Source organism: Marmota flaviventris, chromosome 9 (assembly GCF_047511675.1).
Source record: "Marmota flaviventris isolate mMarFla1 chromosome 9, mMarFla1.hap1, whole genome shotgun sequence".
NCBI classification, from domain to species: domain Eukaryota; kingdom Metazoa; phylum Chordata; class Mammalia; order Rodentia; family Sciuridae; genus Marmota; species Marmota flaviventris.
This window is the reverse complement of record NC_092506.1, coordinates 104,806,187-104,830,585: the sequence shown is the minus strand read 5'-3', so window position 1 is coordinate 104,830,585 and position 24,399 is coordinate 104,806,187. Positions and strand designations below refer to the sequence as shown.

Below are 24,399 nucleotides of genomic sequence, written 5' to 3'. Positions count from 1 at the left end.
GAAGGTAAAATCTGAAGGTAAGAGGATGTGGCAGAAGAAAGATCATGAGTAAAGGAGATGAGAGAGTGATGTGGGGTGGGGATGCTGAGACAGAGATAAGTAGACATGTAGCTGTATCATTTATTAAGAATGAAAAAGAAGCCCTTAATCTCTGTGATGCTTAGCAAGCCCCATTCCACTTTTTTCCTAACACAACTTCATTATCACAATATGCCTCAGACCATACAAAATTATCCCTATTCTGTTCATTATCCTTATTCACATGCATCACTATATGAGTTGCAGGCACTCAGGTTATCATCCACAGCATTGTACATCCTAACATCTTTCCAAATTCCGAAAACTTCCTCTGTATCCCTTGGAGATCATGACAGCATCTGTGGAAACCTCCAGGTCAACCTCCTCTCAGTATTTCTCAATCAGGGCACTACTGGCATTTCAGTGAGAATTCCACATCATGGAGGACACTAGGTATCACTGTTCCACAACTCCACTTCTACCTCCAGCATGCCAGTAATTTCAAATGTGGTACTGTCCAAGACAGGAAGCACTACATGATCCAGTTGCTCTTCCCAGAGTACCACTATCCCTAATTCTCCTGCAACCCTCTTTAGTGATCTGATCTCTCTCTACTAGGCTAGGGACTGAGGTAGAAGGAGATCAGAAAATAAAGCACAATGAAAAGGTAAAGAAACAGAACTACAAAGAGAGTAGTAAATGAGACTAAACAAAGTATGACAGAGAGATCCATGCACATATTGTTTTTTAAATTTAACAAACAAAACTTGAATGCAAACAAAATCAGAAGAGATAAGTAAAATCATATCATGGACATCTAACAGAATACTGCCATTAAAGATGCTTATGACAATTACCCAACAACATAGGGGTACTAAGATTAGAAACAGCACTGAAGGGAAATAAACTATGTTGGAAGTTCAGTGACATCATCTCAAGAACACCTTCTTCCAGCCACCCATTCTAGCCAATGAGTCTGATGTAAACACTGCATGGAATAGAGGGAACGCAGCATTTCAAACTTCAACATACTTGCACTATTGTCATGACGACTTGGTCTCCTTGGGGGTCCTAGAATGCTAGGGAATCCTCTTCGCTTCCCTTTTTCTTCGCCTTCTCTATCTTTCTTCATACTTTGCTAGAGTTGAGATATAATCAAAGAGATAAGAGAAACCTTATAGAAGATTTCTTTTGCTGCTTTTGAACACATAAATGTAATTTTAATGGCTACTACAAACACACACACACACACACACACACACACACACACACAATACTTCTCAGAGGCTGGTACATAGTATTATGGATACCTCAACTTCAAGATGTCTTTTCAAGCCCTTTAGAGATAATAATTTTAGGAAATAAAAGGGTAGTTTTACCAGGAGCTTATTATTAACTGGGTGAATTTACACATTTACCAGGAGTTTGTTCTAAACAATTCATTCATCCATCCAACAATTTTATAATGTGAAAGCACTATGATAAAAGCTGGGGATATAATAAAGAGATTTTAAAACTCATAGAGTTTTAAAATCTGGCAACATGAAACAAAACACAAGTGATTACAAACTATTACAGGTACCCTAAAAGTATAAGGCAATAACATTTGGGGAAGGCGCTCTGTATAAACTGCTATTTTCATGTTTCACACTAATTAATAATAAGCTTACATATCTTTATCACTAGTTTCTTGACAATAGGGACCATATCTACCTATTGTTATGCCTAGTGCTAATGTGCTGATTCAGCAAATATTAAAAGGCAGGAAAACAGTGCAACAAATGTAAAGAAGTACTGAGCCCTGATCACTTTTTTATCATTCCAGTTTTCATCTTTGTGTGTGTGTGTGTGTTAGGGATTAAACCCAGGGGTGCTTAACCACTGAGCCCTTTTTATTTTTTATTTTGAGACAAGGTCCCACTAAGTTGCTTAGTTAGGTCCTTGCTATGTTGCTGAAGCTGAACGTAAACCTGTGTTCCTCCTGCCTCAGCCTCCCAAGTCTCACCTTGATTTTTGGAAGGAATCCAATCCGACCCCGCTTGTGCTCCAGATTTCGAGGTTCTTTCACTTTTACTCCCAAATGCTTCATATACATGAGAATAACATACTGCATTGTGGAACTGGAGAATTAAATAAAAATAAGACTTCTGAGAACGGAGGGTCAGTATGAATAAAGACATCAAATGATTTCCAAAACCCCAACCCAACAATGGAATTATTAAAATTAATTAAGCAAAAAGGAAAAAAAAAATTTAGGATTTATTCACTGCACACAAAGTTTCTACTCATTTATCACTAGAATATTAATCAAATATAACACAAGGCCACCAGGGGGAAACCACAGTACATTTTTAAGTTAAAAAGAAATCAATTGTAATTTAAGGCTCATATGAGAAAAGAAAGTTTCCTTTTTTCTTAAAATTCTCGGGGTGGGGGGTCAGAATAATTATGTTACCTCTTTTCTTCTTCTACAGCCTGAGCAGTCAACCTAAAAGTACAAATGTTTAAAAATAAAACATATAAGTTTAATTAAAATTTTGCTATTGAACTTAAGACACCTGAAACAACAGAACAAAACCAAATGCTTTGTACCCCACCAGTAAAGAAAAAGAACAGAACTATGGAGAGAATAGTAAATGAGATTAAACAAAGTATGGCAGAGAGACCCATGCACATATAAATCAGAAGAGATAAATAAACCATATCATGGACATCTAACAGAATAAACGTCATCTAGAGTAAAATATCAAGAGAACCCTAATCCCCAAAGGAATTCTACAATTTCTGCACTCATCAATTGTACATGTTTTACCATAAGAAATATTTCCAAAGTCTATGAGTTAAAATCAATGAAAGTATTCACCTGGTTTGGATCACTGATTAGAAATTCCAGTGTTATTCATTTACCAACATCCAGAAAAAGAAATGCAAGAACTGTGTATGGTGTGTGTGTGTGTGTGTGTGTGTGTGTGTGTGTGTGGCGGGGGGGTGGGGGGGTGGGGAGGGTTGGGGATCAAATCAAGATCCTGCACATCCCAGGCAAATCCTCTACCAATGAGCTACATTCACAATCTAAGAACTTTTTCTAAAATGAAATGTCAGGGGGAAAAAATCATAGTTTTTGAAGTTTTATAACAAAATAAACACTTCCTCTTATATACTGACTGCCCTTTTAAATCTGTCTGGAGTACTTCAAGCAATATTAACTTTTCCACATATACTTCTATTACTTACAACACTTCTTCAATTTTGGCAACGATCTGTTCTGCACATGCCCGCTCCTTCTCCAAAATTACCCGGTCCTTGTCTCGCTCTGCATCAAGTTTAGTCAGCTCACTTTCAGCCAAGGTCAGTCCCATACTACGTTTCTGCCTAAAGGGAATAGGAGAAATCTCCTGAGGTAGCCTAGGGGAAAACCATCTCCCTCTGTAGATGTTTCTCAAAGTCTCCATAGCTATACATTTCTAGGAACAGGCAAAATGTCACATCACCTAGAATGCCAAAATTTTAGAGGCAATCACTCAAAGATACATATCCTGAAAGAATATACCTAGCACAGACACAATACTGAGCTCAAATCTTGAAAGGACACAGAAGGTAGACTGTAGACTCTCAGTTCCACTCTAACCCTTTGACTCCAGATGTCTGAGGTTGTGGCTCAGAGGTAGAGCACTTCGCCTACCATGCATGAGGCACTGGGTTCAATCTTCAGCACCACATTAAAAAAACAAAATAAAGATATTGCCTCTACCTCAAATAAATAAATAAATACATTGTAGTCACATATAATAGTGGGATTGACATATTGACAATGCTTTCTCCATTTCAATCCCTAGTATTATATCCTTCTGTACCTTCCTCCCTTACCCTGATCCTATTCCTCTACTTTATTGATCTTCCTTCTAATTTGTGTGTTATAGTTATATATAAAATTGTTTGCAGGTAAATGGATGGAGTTAGAGAAGGTAATGCTAAGTGAAGTTAGCCAATCCCAAAAAACCAAATGCTGAATGTTTTCTCTGATATAAGGAGGCTAATTCATAGTTGGGTATAGAGAGGGAGCTTGGGAGGAATAGAGGAATTCTAGATAGGACAGAAGGGTGGGAGGGGAAGGTAGGGGGTATGGGGTTAGAAATGATAGTGGAATGAGATGGATGTCATTATCCAAAGTACATGTGTGAAAACACGAATTGGTGTGAATATACTTTGTTTACAACCAGAGATATAAAAAACTGTGCTCTATATGTGTAATAAGAAATGTAATGCATTCCGCCGTCATATATGAATTTAAAAAATTAATTAAAAATTAAAATTGGAATGCATTGTGATATATTCATACAAGCACATGGCATAATTTGGTCAATGTTACTCCCCAGTTTTTCTCCTTTGCCTCCCCTTCTCCCTCATCCTTGGTCCTCTGCTTCTAACTCTATTGTTTTCCCTTCTATTTTCATGAGATTTCCCCTTTTTTATTTCTTATATCTCTCTAGCTTCCACATGAGAGAAAACATTCAACCTTCAACTTTTTGATTCTGTATTATTTCACTTAGCATGATGTTCTCCAGTTTCATCCATTTACCAGCAAATGACATAATTTCATTCTTCTCTGTGTCTGAGAACTCCACTGTGTGTGTGTGTGTGTGTATGTGTGTATGTACATGTGTGTGTATATACACACACCACACGTTTTCTTTATCCATTCATCTAGTGATGGGCATCTAGGATTGTTCTATAACTTGAGTGTTGTAGGATGTGCTGCTATAAATACTGATATGCATGTATCACTATATATACTGATCTTAGATCTTCTGGATAAATACCAAGGAATGGGATGACTGGGTCATACGGTAGTTCCATTCCTAATCTTTTGAGACATCTCCATACTTTTTTCCTATTCAATAACAGGGATAAGACCACCTAGTTTACTTAATTGATAAGTGAAGTTTTTAATGTGCAACTTTTCCTATTTAAGAAAAATTAATTCAGAATGACCACATAAGGTTTTATGTACACTAAGCTTACCGAAAATCTTCTAAATGCTTCTGAACTTCTGGGTGGACTCTTTCTTGCATAGTTTGGATATAGTGACGATGTAGATCCTCAGGAATAAGTTCAGGTCTCCTCTTTTCTGCATAAAGAAGAAAGGAATTATTTGATCTAAAGGTATGTCCTCTACAACATAAGTTCACTGGCAACATAGCAATGTTACTTTGTATCAATTTATCATGGAGAACCCCAAAAAGAAATTCTTAGTGCAGTTCCTGCATTTGATCTCAGAATTCAGATTTCATTTCCCCTAAAATTTATTATACACTCTCCTTCTATTGTAATTCAGGGATTTAACCAGTTACTAAGCATTAGATAAAACCTTTAAAACTGAGTTGAGCTACATACAAAGAGGCATAGTAAAATTCTGCAGGATGTCGGGGCTCCAAACTTACCTAGATCTACAGATATTTCTTCAGGAACAGAAACCTTCAGATGCTAAAACAAAATCAAACAAAGGTGAAACAGCACTAAAGACTTTCTTTTCATAATGCTTATAAGTATTTGTATAAATGGATAAAACAAGGATACCTACTCTGACAGGCATATTCACAAATGAGCTCATTTACTCATTCAGATCTCATAGCCCCAGAGTGTTCTATTGTTTAAACTTAAAAACAAGCCCTTTTCCCAGTTTTGTGGTATGAAGGAAATATCTACAGTTCTTTCACTTACATGACTGAATGTTTCAGTGTCATACTTGTTCCTAATGAATAGACCGATTCTGATTTCCTTTTTTTCTTTCTTTCTGGTACTGGCGATTTAACTCAGGGGTGCTCTACCACTGTGATATCCCCAGCACACTCTATTTTTTATTTCAAGATAGGGTCTTGCTAAATCACAGGGGTTGGCCTTGAACTTTCAATCCTGCCTCGGCCTCCCAATCTCTGGGATTACAGGCACGCACCACTTACCAGGCTTGGCTTTGGTTTCCTAAAATCATTAGTTAATACAACAAGTTATATAGCACTTGAATTAAAATCGGTAAAACCTAAACTATGTGTATGTTGTCATAGGAAAAAGTGACTCATCTAACTGTGAGGTTTATTTCCTGGATTTGAGATGCTCACCCTACAGACTTCCAATTATTTTTCAATGTAAAGTTAAAAATCTGTAGGGTTTTTATTTAGTCACACTTCCAGTGAGAAAGTATTGGATGTCAATGTTGAGTTTTTTTTTTTTTAAGAGAGAGAGAGAATTTTTAATATTTATTTTTTAGTTTTTGGTGGACACAACATCTTTGTTTGTATGTGGTGCTGAGGATCGAACCCGGGCCGCACGCATGCCAGGCAAGCGCGCTACCACTTGAGCCACATCCCCAGCCCAATGTTGAGTTTTTAATCAGTAATCATCTATAGTTTTTGCTATTGAACTAACTAAATTGAAGGTCTTAGAATTTACTTCTTATAGCTAGGATTTTCCCCATGATAACTACAGTTGTTGGTCTCACAAGCAAACAGATTATTGTGTTTCCCCTCCAACAGTTTGAGAGAAAACTTTATTACTCTGTATTTAGAAGAAATATCTTAGCCTCTTCATTCTCATAAAGTATCAAATACCTATTTCAGTGATATACTTCCAGAAATTAAATGATTCCCATAAAGTTATCAAGTTTTAAGTTTTGAAAATAAGTCACTGCTAAAAAATTATGATCTCTCATATTCACTTTAAGAATAATGAAACGGACTGCAAAACTTTCTCTTTATGTTGCCAAGCAGTAGCTCAAATCATTTTTCTTAAAAGTCTTTCTAGTACAAGTACAAAAAATAAAATTTAATTTGTATATGTGGATATCTACATGAAATAAATATGACCTGTAGCATTAAAGAATAATTAGTAAATTAACCAATCCTTCTTATTCTTTAACGTTGATATACTCATAGATCATGAGCAGCAAAGTATAGTTTTGACTTAGCCTGGAGCTCTCTTAAAAAATAAAATTTAAACATACTTAAATATTCTGTCATTTCTTCATGACAATAAGCTATTTTAACAAAAGTGATGTATGAAAACAATGACAGTATAATTCACTGAATAGATATGTATCAGAAACTTCAGTGTTAGAGATACTGCATCATACAAATAGTCTTATTGAAGCTTATATTCAGGTCAGGAGAGCAAGTATACACACAAATAAAATTAATAAATAAACTATAAGTCCTAGAGACAAAAACAACACAGAAGAAGTTACAGCGAAGGGAGTGAGATTTAGAAAGCTGGTCAGGAAAGGCCTTGAGGAAAAGGAAAGTATATTTAGCAATACAAAAGTATGTAGACAACTTTGTAAAGGAATACAGAGAAAATGAGGCAGGAGCTGGAGGGAGAAGTACGATCAAAATGTGTATGTTTATTCTAAAATAAAAGAAAAAACAATGTTTTACAGGTTAATGTAATGATTCAATAGGGAAAAAAAAATCAACAATGCAAGAGAGCAGGGAAATAATAGCTAGAGCAAGTTCTCTGAGAAGTTATAAGGAAATACACTGGGTAAAAAAGGGAGAGCTGGCCATGGATAGAGTTTGTACAATTCCTCAACAGTATCCGGACAAAGGGCTGAGTACATTATATGATGGAAGTATGTGACATAACTTGTAGAAGTTCTTTTTTCTATACTTTAACTTCTTCAGAGAAACAAAAAGGTCATCAGCTGAGAAAAAGCTAGAACAGGAAGTGATACACATGTTAGGAGAGAAAAGGTATGAAGTACTTGTCTAAGAAAACTGAAACATGAAAGGGTGCAATCCAGGCAGCATGAACACCCATTGAAGCATTAAGGGCTAAGTGCTTTTTGCTTCTAGCAAGGCTAACAATAAAACTTACTAGTTTAAAACCCCTACTGACATTTCTATTAGTAAAAATAAAGCCCTATTATCATTAATCTCAGTATGTGAGATTTTTGCCTGCCACTTTTTAGTTAAATTTGTGCCTCTAAGCTTCAAAGAGGCCATACAGATTTCAATTATACAATTATTATCCCTTGGAATACTAACAAATAAATGTGTGTATGTGTGTGTGTGTGTATCATATATATATATATATGTGTGTGTGTATATACACCACACTAGAATATAAATATATATTAGGACTAGCTTATTTTATACTTATTTTATATGTTTTTTTCATTCCCTTATTCTAATTATGCACTTATAAAAGCATAAGTATACATATATAATCCCCTAAAATCTACTGTGAGAATTCATATGCCCAAAATTAATTTAGAAATTATTGTAAAAAGTAATCAATAGTTGAGATATAATACAGATATTTAAAAGCACAAAAAAGTCCAAAAAATGGGAAGGACTACTGGAAACGGCAGAACAATAAATCAATGTACTAAAGCAAAGATAATATTAACATTTAAACTTACTGCAGATCGATCCAGGAAGAACTGATGAAACTCAAGAAAGATGCGACGAGTTTCTTTGGAATTGGTCTGTTTGTACAGGTCTGAATAGAGATAACAGAGCTGTTGTAGAGAAAGAAAAGGAAAAGACAAAGTGAAAAATCACCAAAAAAGGTAACTTGCTAGATCCTTACTGAACAGGAATGTTTGGAACAGGCATGTCACCATCAACAATATAGTTTTTACCATGTAATCAAGTCTTTAAAAAGTGAATTAATAACATTTTAAGTATCTTTCATATCTGCCTTTATGTGTTTGGAAAACTAAAAGAAGTATATATGTGAAATCTTGTAAATATGAAAAGTTCTATTAAAAAAAAAGGTTCAATATAAAGACTGAATCAGTTAAATTGCAAAATAAGTTACCAATGTTGCAGGGTCAAACTGGGAAACTACATGGTGTAAGAAAACAGCCAAGTGAGCAGGGCGAGATTTTAGCAACTCAATGCTCTGGAAACAGCTGCACTGCCCATTGATCTAGAGGAAGAAAAAATCATACATCAATAACTCTGACATACAAATATGAAATGCAATATAAGTTCAACTAATCACAACTATCCAAATTTCACTTTGATCTCCCTATTTAAAAAAAAAACTCAATATTTTAAAAATTCCACTAAAAGTTATTAGCAAGATAGGCCATGGAATCTGAATTTCTTCCTCTGAAAATTAATCATTTCCTGGGATCAGAAGACAGACCATTTTAGGAGAATGGAAGTTCAGGAAATGATCATGTAGGAGCACATACTATCTTCAAATCAGTATGTGAAAACAAATAAAATTCCTGAAAATGTAGAAAAGTTTTTTGCTCAACAATGGAGAGATGTTTTTCTTTGCTTTAGGGCTAATCACAGAAAGAGAGTGTAAAATGGAGCTGTATGATTTTAAGTTAACATATTGTCATTTGTATAATCCCTAAATACTCTGAACATAGAAAATAGATAACAATTAAACTTAAAGACAAACTAGCATTACAATTTCCACATGACTTTTCACATTTATATAGAGACGAAAGTTAATATAAACAAATAATAACAAATAAAAAATACAGTGTAAAAAAAATACCAATTCTACATAGTATCTGCCCAAAAATAGAAGATCACTTCCCAAATCATTCACAAGGTCAGCACTATCTGACTATCAAAACCAGACAAGATATTACAAAAAGTGAAATTCCAGACCATTATCCCTCATGCATACAGAGGCAAAAATTTTTGGCAAAAATAAAAGCGAATTACATACAATATAAAAAAGGGATAGCACATGATTTGACTGGAGTTCTTTCTAGAAATACAAGGCTGGTTCAACATTCTAATATTAATCAATGTAATCTGCTAGACTAAATGTTTAAAAACCATATGATCATCTCAGGTTTTCAACAAAATTCAACATCTAGTCATGATGAAAACTCACAGCAAACCTGGAATAGTTTTTTATTTAATAATCCTTAACCTAACAAAGAGCAGCTACAAAAATACCTATAGCTAACACACTCAATGATGAAGGACTGAATGCTTCTTCCTAAGAACAGGAATAAGGCAAGGATTTCTCACCATTTCAATTCAACCTCATACTATAAGTCCTCACCAGCGCAATAAAGGCAAGAACAAGGGGAGGGGGGGAAGATACACAGATTGACCAGCATGGTGTTGCACACCTGTAATCCCAGCTACTCAGGAGGCTGAGGCAAGAGGATTGCAAGACTGGAGCCAACCTGGGCAACCTGGTGAGACTCTGTCTCAAAATAAAAATAAAAAGGGTTGGAGATGTAGCTCAGTGGTACAACACTTGTCTAGTACGCACAAAACCCTGGGTTCAACTTCTACTACCACAATAAAAAAAGAAGTGAAACGATACAGCTGGGCATGGTGGCATATACTTGTAATCCCAGAGGCCATGGCAGGAGGACTGAAAGTTCAAGGCCAGTCTTAGTAACTTAACAAGGCCCTAAGCAATTTAGCAAGGCCCTGTCTCAAAATAAAAAATTAACAAAGGACTGGGGATGCAGTTCGGTAGTAAAGTGCCCTGGAGTTCAGTTACCGATACCAATATAAAAAATATATATTTTTTAAATGCAAAGACTGGAAACTAGAAAAAGATAGTGTAGTTTTTTATGTAGAAAAATCACCAAAACTATTAAGAAGCTCCTAGAATACAAGGACAAGAATTAAGCCAGATATTTCTATATACCATCAATGAATAACTGGAATTTTTAAAGTTTTTAAAATATTAAATATTCAATAACATCTCACCTCCAAAACAAAATGAAAAATTTAGGTATAAATCAATGACCTAACTCTTATGGCCTTGGAGAAAATTAAAAAAAAAAAAAAAAACTTTCATTGTTTCCACTGGCCAAAGCTAAAATAAGCAAAGTTAGTTCTAAGATTAATTTCAAATCCTTACAAATGTTATTTTAATCTCCAGAAAATGTTTATTTTTGCAACAAATGAGACATCTCAGAATGTCAAAAATTGATTTTTTAGAAAAAAAGTCATTACCTGTTCATGCTCAGTACCAAAATCATCATCCTCTGCTCCAATTATATGAGGTGCAACACGGGTTGAGGGACTCCCAACAAGTGACTGAGTGTCCTGCTAACAGAAAAGAAAAACAGAAAAATTATCAGGTGGTCAAATTCAGAAAAAGAACAAAGCCAAATCATCAAAAAGATAATGGTTCACTTATGAGTAGGAGTTCTTTTTGTTTATTTTCTTTAAGGTACTTTATTTTCAAACCAGTGCTTCTCAAATTTTTAAGGCCATAATACCACTCCAGTAAAAAAAAAAAGAAAAAAAAATGAGCACAGTAGTACTGATAATTTCTTGGGGAAAGAGGGGAAACTATTATTGACCCTTAAAATAATAAATACTCTTTTTTCACTGTACTTTTGGTTATCTGGTTCTAATTAATTGCTATATACCTCAGTTATTAAATTATACCTTTTACATAAAGACATAAAATCAGCTTATAAGGTTACAAAAAACTTAAAAACAAAAGTGAATGAGGACAGCCCAGCATGGTGGTGCACACCTGTAATCACAGAAACTCAGGAGACTGAGGCAGGAAGATCACAAGTTTGAGGCCAGCCTTAGCAATTTAGAACTTCTCTCAAAAAAATGGTGGTGGGGAGGCTAGGGGTATGGCTCAGTGGTACAGAGCCCTAGGTTCCATTCTTAATTCAAAAAAAAAAAAGAAGATAAAGATAACAGGACAAAGAAAAAATGAGAGCAGAAAGACAAATTTAGCAGAGGTTAATAGACCTGAGAAGTACAAATCAAAAATTTTCATTGAAAACATAATTAAAATCTCTCACCGAGCCCTATTTTGTCATTTTGAATTCATTTTTATAAGTGTATAATGCAGGGTTTCTCAACTCTGTCATTATTGACATTTTGGGCCAAATAATTCTTTGCTATGGGGTTGTCCTGTGCATTGTATGATGGTTAGCAGCATCCCTAACTTCTACCCAGCAACTAGATGACAGGTGCAACTTTCCAGGTGTGATAATCAAAAGTACTTCCAGGCACTGACTGTCAAATGTCCCCTACAGGGCAAAAATCACTCCTAGTTAAAAATCACTGGTATATTACAATAACATTTAAAAGTAATATCACAAACATTGCTACAGAAACAAAAATAACCAAATTACAAAAGGAAACCGTAGGCTGGCAGATATCACGCCATGCAATAATTCATCTGTTTGTCTTCTCACAAAATAGGATTTAGCATTAAAAAGGCAGTACAGAGGCATTAACGCAAAATGTGATGTTTGAAGACCATAAACAGTAAAATAAAAGACTATATAAGATTAAGATAAGTAAATATTGGAAAACTGACAGCACCTGAACATGCAAGATCTGGACCTTGGCAAAGAAGGGTGGAGCCATATTGGTTTAGGAATTGTCTGCATAAGAAACTAAAGTTGTCTATATGTAAATTAATCCACAAATTATAAATTGAGTGGATAGTATGTATCTGTAGTTTTTCTTCCTTAAGTATGTTATGATACTGCATCTCCTAAATGCTCTTACTCTGCCTTTTTTTTTTTTAATTAATTACTTTTTTATTTCTCTAACTTCAAGATTTTTATTTTTAAAAATTCAGGTAAAAGAACAGAAATTTGTTTAGAACAGTAGTCAAATTTTAATTTTATAAGTAATTTGATGTCTGCTTTTCAATAATTCTTATGTTGCTAAAAATCAATGTGTCACAAAATTCATTAAATATTTTACTATAAAACTTCAAACAAGCCGACCATGATGGCACACGCCTGTAATCCCAGAGACTCAGGAGACTGAGGCAGGAGGATTGCAAGTTCAAAGCCAGACTCAGCAACTTAGTGTGTTCCTATCTCAAAATAAAAAATAAAAAAGGCTAAGAATGTGACTCAGTGGTTAAGCCCTTCTGGGTTCTATCTCTAGTACCAAAACCAACCAAACAAAAAACTTCAAGCAAATCTAATTTAAAAGTAAAATCAGAATACTAAAAGCATTCAATTAAAATATGTAAGATCCAATAATTGCACTTCTAGGTATATACCCAAAAGAACTGAAAGCAGAGCACCCTTATTTACAACAGCCAAAGGTAGAAGAAACCCAAGTATTCATTGTGCTGGGTGAATGAATAAACAAAAAGTAGCACATAATTGGGGAATATTGTTCATTCTTAAAAAGGAAGGAAATTTTGTCACATGCAACAATATGAAGATATTATGCTAACTGAAGTAGGCCGGTCACAGACAAAAAATATTGTAAATTCTATGTATATGAATAGCTAAAGAAAAGTTAAGAGGCTGGGGATGTGGTTCAATGATAGAGGGCTTGCCTATCATGCACAACGCCCTGTGACTGTCCAGCACCACAGAAGGTGGACAGCGGGAGGGGGAAGGAAAAGGAGAGAGAAGAGTAGGGAAGAGAAGAAGGAAAAAAACAAGAAGAAAAGGTTAAAAAAAAAAAATTCACTTTATGGATTTCATACTCACAGTGTCCTGAATTGCTTCACTTTTCTCTGGGCTTTCCTCTAGATAAATCCTCTCTTTCATGCCACTCTTGGGACTCTAATGGGAGGGAAAAAAAACTACTCAGTTCATTTCAACAGGTTCACCAAAAGACAATAAGGAAAAACAGTATGTTTTTTTTTTTAAAATAACATTCTGAATTTCATGTTTATATTTAAAACTATTAAATAACTTTCATGCAATACTTGACTCTACTATGTTTTTCCTGACTTTAGAAAGTCACTTAATCCCTCAGCTTTTCAGTTTTATGTTGATAAAAAATACAGAACCAATAAAACAGTTTTACCTAACTTCTACCAAATAACTCTAACTAGATACATTACATACTTCAAATGTGCTGGGAGCCATTAGCCAAGTAGGTATGACAATTTCCTTGCCAGCGTACCCCATGTTGCAGCGACATTGAATGTAGGTGACCTTGCTCAAGGACCAAGGCAGATTAGGGTGTTCCCGGTTTTAAGATAATCGTGTTTAGGGCGTTCCCAGTTTAGGTTCCAGGTTTAAGGTTTAAGATTATTCCTCCTGGGAATAGGGCGTATCCTGCTGCCTGAGTTCCCCTTGAGTTCTCACGGGATTCAGACAGTATATTTCGGAGATAGAAGCCCAGTGGAGGTGGAGTTGGGCAGAGAACGTGGATTTGGGCAGAGAACGTGGATTTCCCCAGAACGTGATTGTAGACGGCTGGTGTGAGTTCGGGAATAAAGAGTTGCTGTTTGAATCTACAAGCTGTGTGGTGGCTCGTGATTGTGTGCCCAGCCAGACTGCGGCATTTGTGCCCAGCCAGACTGCGGCACAAATGCATTATGTCAAAATCAAATTCTATTCATCTTCTCTAACCTCTGCCTTTTCCAACTATCCTTTCTTTTCAAATTAAAAGCATTTTGCCTAGGGCTGGGGCTACAACTTAGTGGTGGAGTACTTGCCTAGTATGAGCTTAGGTTCACTCTCCACTAGCTCAAAAAACAAACCAACCAACAAATAAAAAACTCTTTTGCCCTATTTATATAGGGATGACAATATAAAATACAAACTATATTATGACATGCAGAAAATTCAATTCTGGGAAAATTTGGAACTCCAAAGCAATACAGCCATTCCTCAGAGGAACTGAAAAGGAGGAACAAGAACTTGTGTGTGAAAGCCACTGGGAAGACAGACGTTATCTATCATCATGTGTACGTATGAATATGTGTGTGTGTGTGTGTGTATATATAGATATAGATATAGAGATATCAATATATCACAGTAGCTTCAAATGTATGGCCCACCTTAAAGAAACAGATAATTCTGGAGCTTAAGATAATAAAGATAAGATTAGAATAATTCCAACATAAAAAGCAAAAAAAACTATCAAAGATACTGAAGAATCAAGTCAAAGCAACAAAAGAAACAACCTGAAGGCACTCTCACATTCCAAAAACAGGGTAACTCTTGTTAGAATCTCTTAGTTCAAAATATTACATTAATTCATTCATATTCTCTCCCCCCCCCCTTTCTCTCTCTCTCCTCACTGGTCACCCTTGGAACGTTAGGGAATCAACTCTTCTGAAAACAATCAGGGAAAAAATATTTATCCTGCATTTTCTGTATAAGCTATATTTCAGGGTAACCTAAACACCTGAAAGGGAAAATCGTTCCCTATAAAATAATTCCATATAATAAATACTATAGAAAGAGCCAGGGGTGGTGGCACATGCCTGTAATCCCAGCAGCTTGGCAGGCTAAGGCAGGAGGATCAAACCTCAGCAACTTATCAGGACCAAAAGCAACTCAGTGAGATCCTGTCTCTATATAAAATATAACAAAGGGCTAGGGATATGGCTCAGTGGTTAAGTGCCTTTGAGTTTAATTCCTAGTACCAAATTAAAAAAATAATGATAAAATTACAAAATCATTCTTCTGAAACCCCTAATTACATCATGAATCTGGACATTTAGGTCACCAATGGCACATAAAAACATTATGTAAAAGTCTGATAGGGAACTCTGTAATGAAGTTCCTCCTCTGAATGAACACCTTTAACAAATTTAGAGCCACAGTAAGACAACCAGACATTCACTTCCTAATGTGACATAAAGAGATGTACACAGAACCACCAACAAAATGTTCCTGCCAAAAATCACATCTTAATCTGATCAAGACTCTAGATCAAACCATCAGTTTTCAGGAAATAAAGATAGAGGAACAGGTTACATAACACTGTGAATACAATTGAAAAGGGAGTTGTTTTACTGGTATATGACCCAATTTCTTTTACCAACAGAGTCCTACTACAATGACTTATCAACCAAAGACAACATGAAATCCTTGACTGAATCCTAATTCAAATAAACTATAAAAAGATTTTTAAAGACAAGTAGAGTATCAAAGCATATATTAAGAAAATATTAATTCTTACGGTTTGATAATGATATCATAGTTATATTTTTTAAACATCAAGTCTTTCGAAGACACATTAATGAAATAGTCTTTACTTTAAAATAACTCAGTGTTTGAAGGGTATGGAGAATAGAAGTTACATACAAAACAAGTTTGGGTACATGTTGATGACTGCTGAGACTGAATTATCAGCGACATGACAGGAATATTTTTGAATGTGCATGGTAATTTAAAAAAAAAAAATTCAGAAATTGAAACCCAGAAGCAGATGCTCTGAATTTTGGATAATGATGTGGGACCCAGTTCCTTATCTTGAGAACAGTGTTATGTGAGCATTCTTCAAAACCTCCAGTAAGTGAGCAAAAGCAGAAATTTTTAATAATGATAGTATCACAAATACCAGAGTATACTATTTTAAAGGAAGGAAAAGAAACCTCAAAAAAATTAAAGTCAGTGATTCAAAAGTTAAGAAAACAAACCGGTTCCTCCAAACTTATTACAGTACAATGGAAACAAACATGGAAATCCATAAGCTAAAAGCAGAACATCTTTAGCCTCAAACTAACACTTGTAAGAATTCTCATCATTTTCCACAATATTCATGTATTTGTTTTGCCCTAATACCTCATCTTTAGTGAGAATTAAAAATATATGTATACCATTAGGTACAACTTCTGGCAGAAAGTAGGTATTCAATAAATGTTAACTGTCAGCTATTCTACTTACATTTGTTATGTTCTAATTCAGTCAAGCAATTTTCATTTCTTACAGATCTCCCTGTTTCTATACTGCAATTTATTTTTTACACTGACATGTTTCTGATGGTGCCCCTCATCTGCATGCAAGATAAAACCTAAACACTTGACTCATTCATTTTGTTGTTCATTGAATATTACAAAATATCAATTACATGCCAGTCTTAATTCAGTGGAATGCCTGTTACCTATACTTACCAATTAACTCACTGTTTCATAAAGTTATACTTCTAAGCCACAGATTTTATTGTAACATTTCTCTAAATAAAAGATAAAATGCAAATTTCTCATAGGTATCGCTTGCTCTGAATACCTATTCTTTGGAAACATGCAGTCACATAAGAGTGTCTATGCTCTCAAGGAACTTCTTAATGGTAGACAAACCATAAAAACAGAGAACAATAAATAAATAATAAAAAAACAAATATAAGAAATATTCCCAAGTAGCACTGCTATCTAAGCTGAAGCTTTTATAGCCTCTACTCAAGATAATCTCAAGCCACTTCATCCATAACCCTAACACACTAGGTTGCTCTAAAATTTTCACTGCTCTCCCCAAATGGTATGTGTTTTCATACTTTAATAATGTTGTTTATATTGAGAGTGCTGGTACTTTGGAACTAGACAGAGGTAGATCGTTTATTAACTGGATAAGTTTGGCAAATCAATTAATTCCCTTTGGTCTCAGTTTTTCTTTCATAAAGTTACAGTAACAATCATACTACTTCATAAGGCTGTTTTGAGAATTAGTTTAACTAAGATAAGGAATATAAAACACTAATGTATGGTATGTACGACCAATAAATGTTAGCTATTATAATTTTTTTTTTTGAGTCAAAATTGAAAGTTTCCGCTGCCATGAGTGGTGGCGCATGCCTATAATCCCAGCAGCTCAGGAGGCTAAGGCACAAAGATTCTGAGTTCAAAGCCAGCCTCAGCAAAAGCGAGATGCTAAGCAACTCAGTGAGACCCTGTCTCCAAATAAAATACAAAATAGGGCTGGGGATGTGGTTCAGTGGTCAAGTGACCCTGAGTTCAATCCCCCACACCCTCCCCCCAGCAAATTGAAAGTTTCTATTAAAACCTTTTACCCAATCATTAGACTCCTATCACAAAACAAAAAGTTTTCAAATTTACCTTGAATGAGGAACTGAGTCATTGGGTCTAACCTTCAAAAGGCAACCTGAGCCCACCATGTCTGTCTGCAATTCCAGAGAGACTCAAGAGGAATTGTTTGACCCTGATATCCCTGAGGAAGGAGGATTATAAGTTCCAGGCCTGACTCACCACTTAGTGAAACCCTGTCTCAAAATAAAAAATACAAAAAGAACTGTAGATGTGGTCAGTGGTTAAACACCCCTGGGTTCAATCCCTAGTATCAAAAAAAAAAAGGTAACCTGAATAATGGTTTATACAGTGACTCTCAAATTTTTTTTAATCACAACTTTCATTAAGATAAAAACCTTACATAGTTTACCATCACTTACATGTGTATGTGTGTATACAACAAAGTCACAAGAAATAAAACCTTCTATATACAAAGCACATTTATTTCCATTTCTAGTCTTTAAAAAATATGTTATCTATTCATCACAATTTACTAACTTGATTTTTATGATCCATAGCTACAAAGACACTGGCTCAGACTACCTCCCTCATTCACTTTTAAAGAAAGTAACCTATTTTTAAGTCTTTTTCCTGTTGCTTCATGCTTCTAAGAGAGTACTGATGAATAAATAATGCTGAAATTGGCTTTTAACATCAATGTGGCCATGGTGCTACAACATATTCAACTTAATATATTTTATTACCATCTTCTAAACAAAGACCCATGTTCACCTGATAGTCTCTGAGTTAATCAAGAAAGTGCTGTTATTAAACCTGTACTATTAACTGAAAGCTATCCAACAGAACTAAGGTTTTTCCTCTTTGTAATGGCAAAATGCCCTGTGATTCAAGCCTGAGTCACTCTAACCACAAATGGAATATTAACATGCTCTTAAAGATATCAACAGTTGGCCTCCTGGTTCAGTTAAAAACACTGGCATTATTAACTTCTCTACCCACAAACAAGAAGCCTACTGGGAAATTCCATTCCTGCAAGAGAAAAACTTGGCAATTGGTGTCTGAGGGAAAAAATGAATTCTGAAATTTAAATTTCATATCCAATAGTATCCAGAATTTCTGTTCATCAAATTGCTATATTAAACACTGGGATGGTAGTAACTAAGTATAAAGATAACACTTCTAATTCACATAACTTAAAATTAAATCAAGAAAGGAGCTGTAAGGAGAGTACAAGAAGATCAAGATTTAGAAAACTTAATGCTTACATCTGCATTGTCACTACTAGGCCGAGATGCATCTCCAGTGCTCCAGTCTGTCCTGCCCAGTCCATCTCCAGGTTCTATTTCTGCCTCACTGCCTGTTAAGGCATCACCTAAAGGCCTGGAGGGTATAACTACAGCTCCATCCTAAAAGAGAAGAAAGGAGGACACACATACAAACATGTAAAAGAGAATGTTCATTACTGGCTAAACAAAGAAACCAACATGTAGACTGCTAAAGGTTGAATACTAATGTGATCAAGAATACTTACTGTTCTACAATTCAAAAAAAAAATTAGTAACTACTAACTCTATGATCTTAAGATGGAATGACCATAAAGACAGGAAAAGGGATATTTTAGTGAAGAGAACAAAAGTTTCAATTTCCAAATGTAGCCAAGAAATACACACACACACACACACACACACACACACACACATGTAAATTTACATTATACATCTATAAGTAAAGAATTATTTACACTATAACTTCTGGTTAACTACCTTTCAATGCTTCAGAGTTACAATGAATTGCAAATTCTGGGACAATTGCTATAACATAAGTTAATGTTAAGCTTTTAAATAAGGAACTACATTTTACTGTTCAAACAGGGTAAGACCGTGGCCTTCGCTCAATAATAATAATGTGAAACTGTCAACATTACTCCAGCATAATACTCAAAATGTGACATAGCAAAATTAAAAGTAATGAAAAAAACTGTGTAATGAAAAGTACATTGATACAAAAAGGAGACCTACATACTTTGTGACCTTGAATATGTCCATTTAAACAGTTCAGCCCTAGTTTTCTCAACATGATTTTTCATTTGAAAATGAGATTAGCCTAGATGATCTCAAAGAACCCTTTTAGTTCTATTACTATGTGGTTTTCACTTCAGCCTAATTCAAGAAGTGATAGATCATCAGCTTTTCACATTTTAAATGGCTAAAGCAAAATTTGTCCCATTTTTCTTTCAGATAAAATATAAGAAGCTTTATACATCCTACATATGAACATTACAAAATACATCTGGTTGACATACAAATGCTGAGCTATTTTTTCTAATGAGACCATTATCTGCATAACATACCTATATAGCAAATTCTATGTAAATCTATTTTTATTTTTTCCCCTTTTATTGTTGCATTATAATTTTACATAATAGCGGACCTGGTTGTCTATTTTTAAATTAAAATAAAAATATAGTCACTAAGACTATATTATTATAAATGTGTTTTGAAATCCTCAGACTGGGTTCGAATCCCAATTCTATCACTTCTGAACTGTACTAGTTCAGAAAGTTGCTTATCTAAGATTTTTAAACTACATTCGTAAAATGGAAGAAAACAATAGTATCTCACCTCAAAGGGATGTTGTGCAAATTAGAGAATGCTTGCATGTATATTTAGTACAATGTCTGTCACTGTGCAAAATCTTATGTCCCTGTTTAAAAACATATTTACTGCCATTCTGTTTCAAGATGGCAAAATGAACCACAAAAATGCAAATATATTTATCTAAATACATTTTTGTAGTTTATTACATCAAAGCAAAAGCACTGGGTTCTTTTAAAATTATGGAACAAAGAAACATGATATGAGTAAGCAAACAATCAGAAGCCCTTATTTATTTTTGCTAATCATTACTTTTGTAATATTCTACATAGGACATCTCGTCCTGTGTTCGAAAAACCACTTTAAAAAGGCAACTGCAACATTTTCTGACACATTCCCAGAAGAAAATTTTCCTACAAAAAGTTGGGTAGCATTTTTCATAGTGATGCTACCTGAGCAGAGCCTGTGGCTTTGGATAACTGCTCTTGCAGCTGAGGAATGTGTTTCTTGGCTTCTTGGATCTCTTTTAGCAATCTTTGGGCAGGTGTTCGGTTGTAATCTTCCTGCAATAACTGAAAAGTTATAAAAATATTTTGAGGATTAATTATGCCATGAAAATATAGAAAAAGTTCATTATTAATCAATAAAATAGTTGATGGAACTGCTTACAATTCTATGGGACTGTGATTATGATAAACACCAACTCAACTATGCCCACTCACATTTTTACTGGCCTGTAAACAGCCCCCATTTCTACTTTAGTTACCTGTAGCCGTTCCTGTTCTTTCTGCAACATTTTTCTCAGAATTTCTACTTTCTGGTTATGAACCACATTATTTTCTTCCTGGAAAAAGAGAAAATGAACAAAAAAACCAACATGTGGAGAGTGAAGCTAAAAACAGAGAAAACAATATAGAAAATGTTCTGCCTCAGTTCTAGCTATCAGTACTTTTAGGATTTTCTTCATTCCTGCAGTTATGAAGATGGGTATTTAGATCAATTCTTACGGATAAAAAATTACAGGGACATTTCTGCCCTTCCACTTCATTTTTACTGAAGAGAACTTACAAGAACATTACTAATATTAGTTGGAAAACTGAAATTGCCTTCATTACATAAACAGTATCTTATACTTCCTTCCTTTGGATTCCTTTGCATGGCTCAACTCCCAGTACTTCCTGCCTGAAATATGAAGACAATTCCCTAATTCCTCCTTGTTTCACAACTCTTTAATATTTTACCAATTTAATCTTCCTATAATCCTGTTACAATCATGTCACTCACTTGCTCAAAAGAATGTTGAATGGAATCTTACTGCTTATCCAATTACACGGGTTAATCAGTCTGATAATTGTGAAACATACATAGGCAACTTACTTTTTTCAAGCTCATCTTCTACCATTTACTTGAACAGGTATCAACCAAACAAAAGTCCTGAGTGCTTCCTGAAATATTTGGTGCTTTCTTGGCTCTTTGTATCTGTTTATCCTACTTCCTTTACATGGGTTACTTTCCTATTACCACCACTTAAATGTCACCTGTTTTACAAAGTTCAATTCAAATAAAACCCTTCTATGAAAGCTTTCCTTATCACAACTGGATGTACTTTCTTCCTCCTTTGAACTCTCATAGAACTTAATATTTTTACCCTCACCCTACATGCATTCTGCTTTTGTATTATGATTGCTTGTCTATTCTTGATTCAATCTCAATGAAGGTTTATTATTAAACACCTATTATATGTCAAGTAATATTTCAGGTTCAGGGAGACAACAATTAACAAACAAAAAGCTTCTGTCTTCTTAAATTATACATTAGAAGATGACTAAAGACCTGGAACAGAGAATATCTTAATTATATTTTGGGGGGTGACACATTATTTTGTATACATAGGTGTTTATTATTTGAATTAAATTTGCCATGACAATACTCTGCAATCTTCCACATTACTACACAATTTCATATTAGGAAATTATTTTCTAGAATCTTGAACTTAAATCTGTCAATCAGTTCAATACCTCAAAACTCTTAATATCAAATAAAGAAATCTTTATACAATTGAGCATTTACTAAGAAATTTTCCTACTCTTACCCCCATGAGCACAGGACTAGTGATTCGCTCCATATTCCCAGATGCTCCAGGTGAGTGAGGGGATGTCATGATGGGAGACATATGTCCAATGACTGATGGTTCTACTTCAGAGTCAGCAAGTGGAATCTGGGGCGACCCAGGAGGGCGTCCCTGAACAGTGAGAGCTACATAGGAACCAGCTTGGGGTGTAGAGATGGGAGAAAGAGAAAGGGAAGGAAAATAACATCGTCAAGAAACTTTATATAGCATTTCACTACTTAATCTTTGACAGTTCTAAAACTCCAGTTACGTGAGAAAGTCCCATCATCCACTAATCATGTCTCCACAGAAAAATAATACAATCTCTTTAATGACTGCCCTAAAAATTGAAAAAAAAATATACTTTTCTATAGGAAATTACTCATAAGATCAGACTAATTAAAAGAAAACAAAATTTACAATCCCAAGAATATACTTTCCCAATTTAGAGATGATTAACATCAACCAACTACTAATAGATAAGTTCAACTAATTTCCTAAATGTAAATGTTTAAAATCATCATATGTGAAGATGACACTAATTAGGCAGGGTTTAATTGACATTTTAGAATGTAATGGCACAATTTCAAAATAACTTTACAAAATGAATATGACCAAATAATATCCCACAAAAACAGGGAAAAACACAACAAGCAGAGAGTTGTAACTGAAAAAAGTTGGAAGAGTAGACAGAAAAATTAACTAGACACATGAGTGGGAAAAAATATAGACAGAAAAATTATAACACAAAGACTCAACATTATTTACCTAGCATCAAAAAGAAATGAAATGTTCCAAATAAATGACTTTCTAGCTAAACTGGTTTTTTAATGATAAAACCTTTTAATCAAGTTCTTCAATACAACTTTTAAATGTATTTCACACTTGCTTCCCAATTTAATCCTCCCAATAAACTCATTATCAATTATTTCATAATGTATAAGGTTCTAAAAACTATTTTTGTTAACTAAATAGTCACAAATGCTATGTTGCAGGTGAGGAAAGTATAAATACTTGTTAACATTTTTTGGTCTTATTGCTCTGTCAAGAACGTCATCTATCACCTTACTTGGAAAGCAGGTGGAGTTAAATGGTAACAAGAAAGTCAAACTGAAGCTAGGGAAATATAAAGTATGGAGCCCAAACTTCACTCACTTCTGAGATTCCCAAATACGTACTGCTATCACTTGCAAGCAAAGCTCAGAGGGGTAACTGAACTCTATCTCCTCCCTTTGCAGATAGGAAAATGGGCCCTACAAGCAATGGGGTCTGGCCTACCCATGTCTCACTACCAGGTGGAGAAGTACTATCACTTTGACCCTGAAGTACTTAGAGCTAGTTAGTTGCAAACTCTCATTGACTTGAACCCCAATTTCACTATGAAGAAATAAATGCAGGGGCACTACACATCTGAACCTGAAGATCACCAATTCTTAACCCTAAACTTTGTGAAGCCACTATTCTGGGTTATATAATCATTTACTACCCTGAGGGCAAGTAAATGTGCTACATGATTTCTAAAGTTCCATTCAGTTCATCAGGCCATTGTGTCTGATTTCTCAACCTCCTCTATCTCAGGGGATGCATGCATAACAATGTGTCTTTCAAATATATGTATTCAATATTATCAAGAACTACAAGGATAGGGCTGGGGATGTGGCTCAAGCAGTAGCGCGCTCGCCTGGCATGTGCGGGGCACTGGGTTCAATCCTCGGAACCACATAAAAATAAAATAAAGATGTTGTGTTCACCGAAGACTAAAAAATAAATATTAAAAAAAAATTCTCTCTCTCTCTTTAAAAAAAAAAAAAAGAACTACAAGGATATAATCAACCACATACATGGAGTTGACAGAAGATAATTATTAGTAAGTTATAAGTTTTTACCTTAGTCCTTCCTTCAATGTAGGGATTGGAAAATTCCAGCCAAGGGGCTAAATCTGGCCCACAAACTGTTTTGATAAATAAAATTTAACTGAAACAGCCACATCCATTCATTCACATATGT

General features: G+C 34.8%; 1 protein-coding gene across 6 annotated transcripts in view; it reads right to left on the bottom strand.

Moving 5' to 3' along the window:
* Arhgef12 (Rho guanine nucleotide exchange factor 12) overlaps positions 1–24,399 on the bottom strand; it is a 158,115-nt gene that overhangs the window by 32,356 nt on the left and 101,360 nt on the right. For 3 of the 6 annotated variants that reach the window (XM_071616777.1, XM_071616778.1, XM_071616781.1), the window contains 14 exons: positions 22,375–22,553; positions 21,049–21,126; positions 20,735–20,854; positions 18,954–19,094; positions 13,451–13,525; positions 10,968–11,063; positions 8,833–8,943; positions 8,432–8,530; positions 5,460–5,502; positions 5,041–5,146; positions 3,253–3,390; positions 2,474–2,506; positions 2,024–2,138; positions 1,051–1,156 (listed from right to left, as the gene is read on the bottom strand). In XM_071616777.1, coding sequence (XP_071472878.1) covers positions 1,051–1,156; positions 2,024–2,138; positions 2,474–2,506; positions 3,253–3,390; positions 5,041–5,146; positions 5,460–5,502; positions 8,432–8,530; positions 8,833–8,943; positions 10,968–11,063; positions 13,451–13,525; positions 18,954–19,094; positions 20,735–20,854; positions 21,049–21,126; positions 22,375–22,553 — 1,440 coding nt within the window. The remainder of the gene's footprint in view (positions 1–1,050; positions 1,157–2,023; positions 2,139–2,473; positions 2,507–3,252; positions 3,391–5,040; positions 5,147–5,459; positions 5,503–8,431; positions 8,531–8,832; positions 8,944–10,967; positions 11,064–13,450; positions 13,526–18,953; positions 19,095–20,734; positions 20,855–21,048; positions 21,127–22,374; positions 22,554–24,399) is intronic. The other 3 variants (XM_027930783.3, XM_071616779.1, XM_071616780.1) reach the window with 2 other exon arrangements.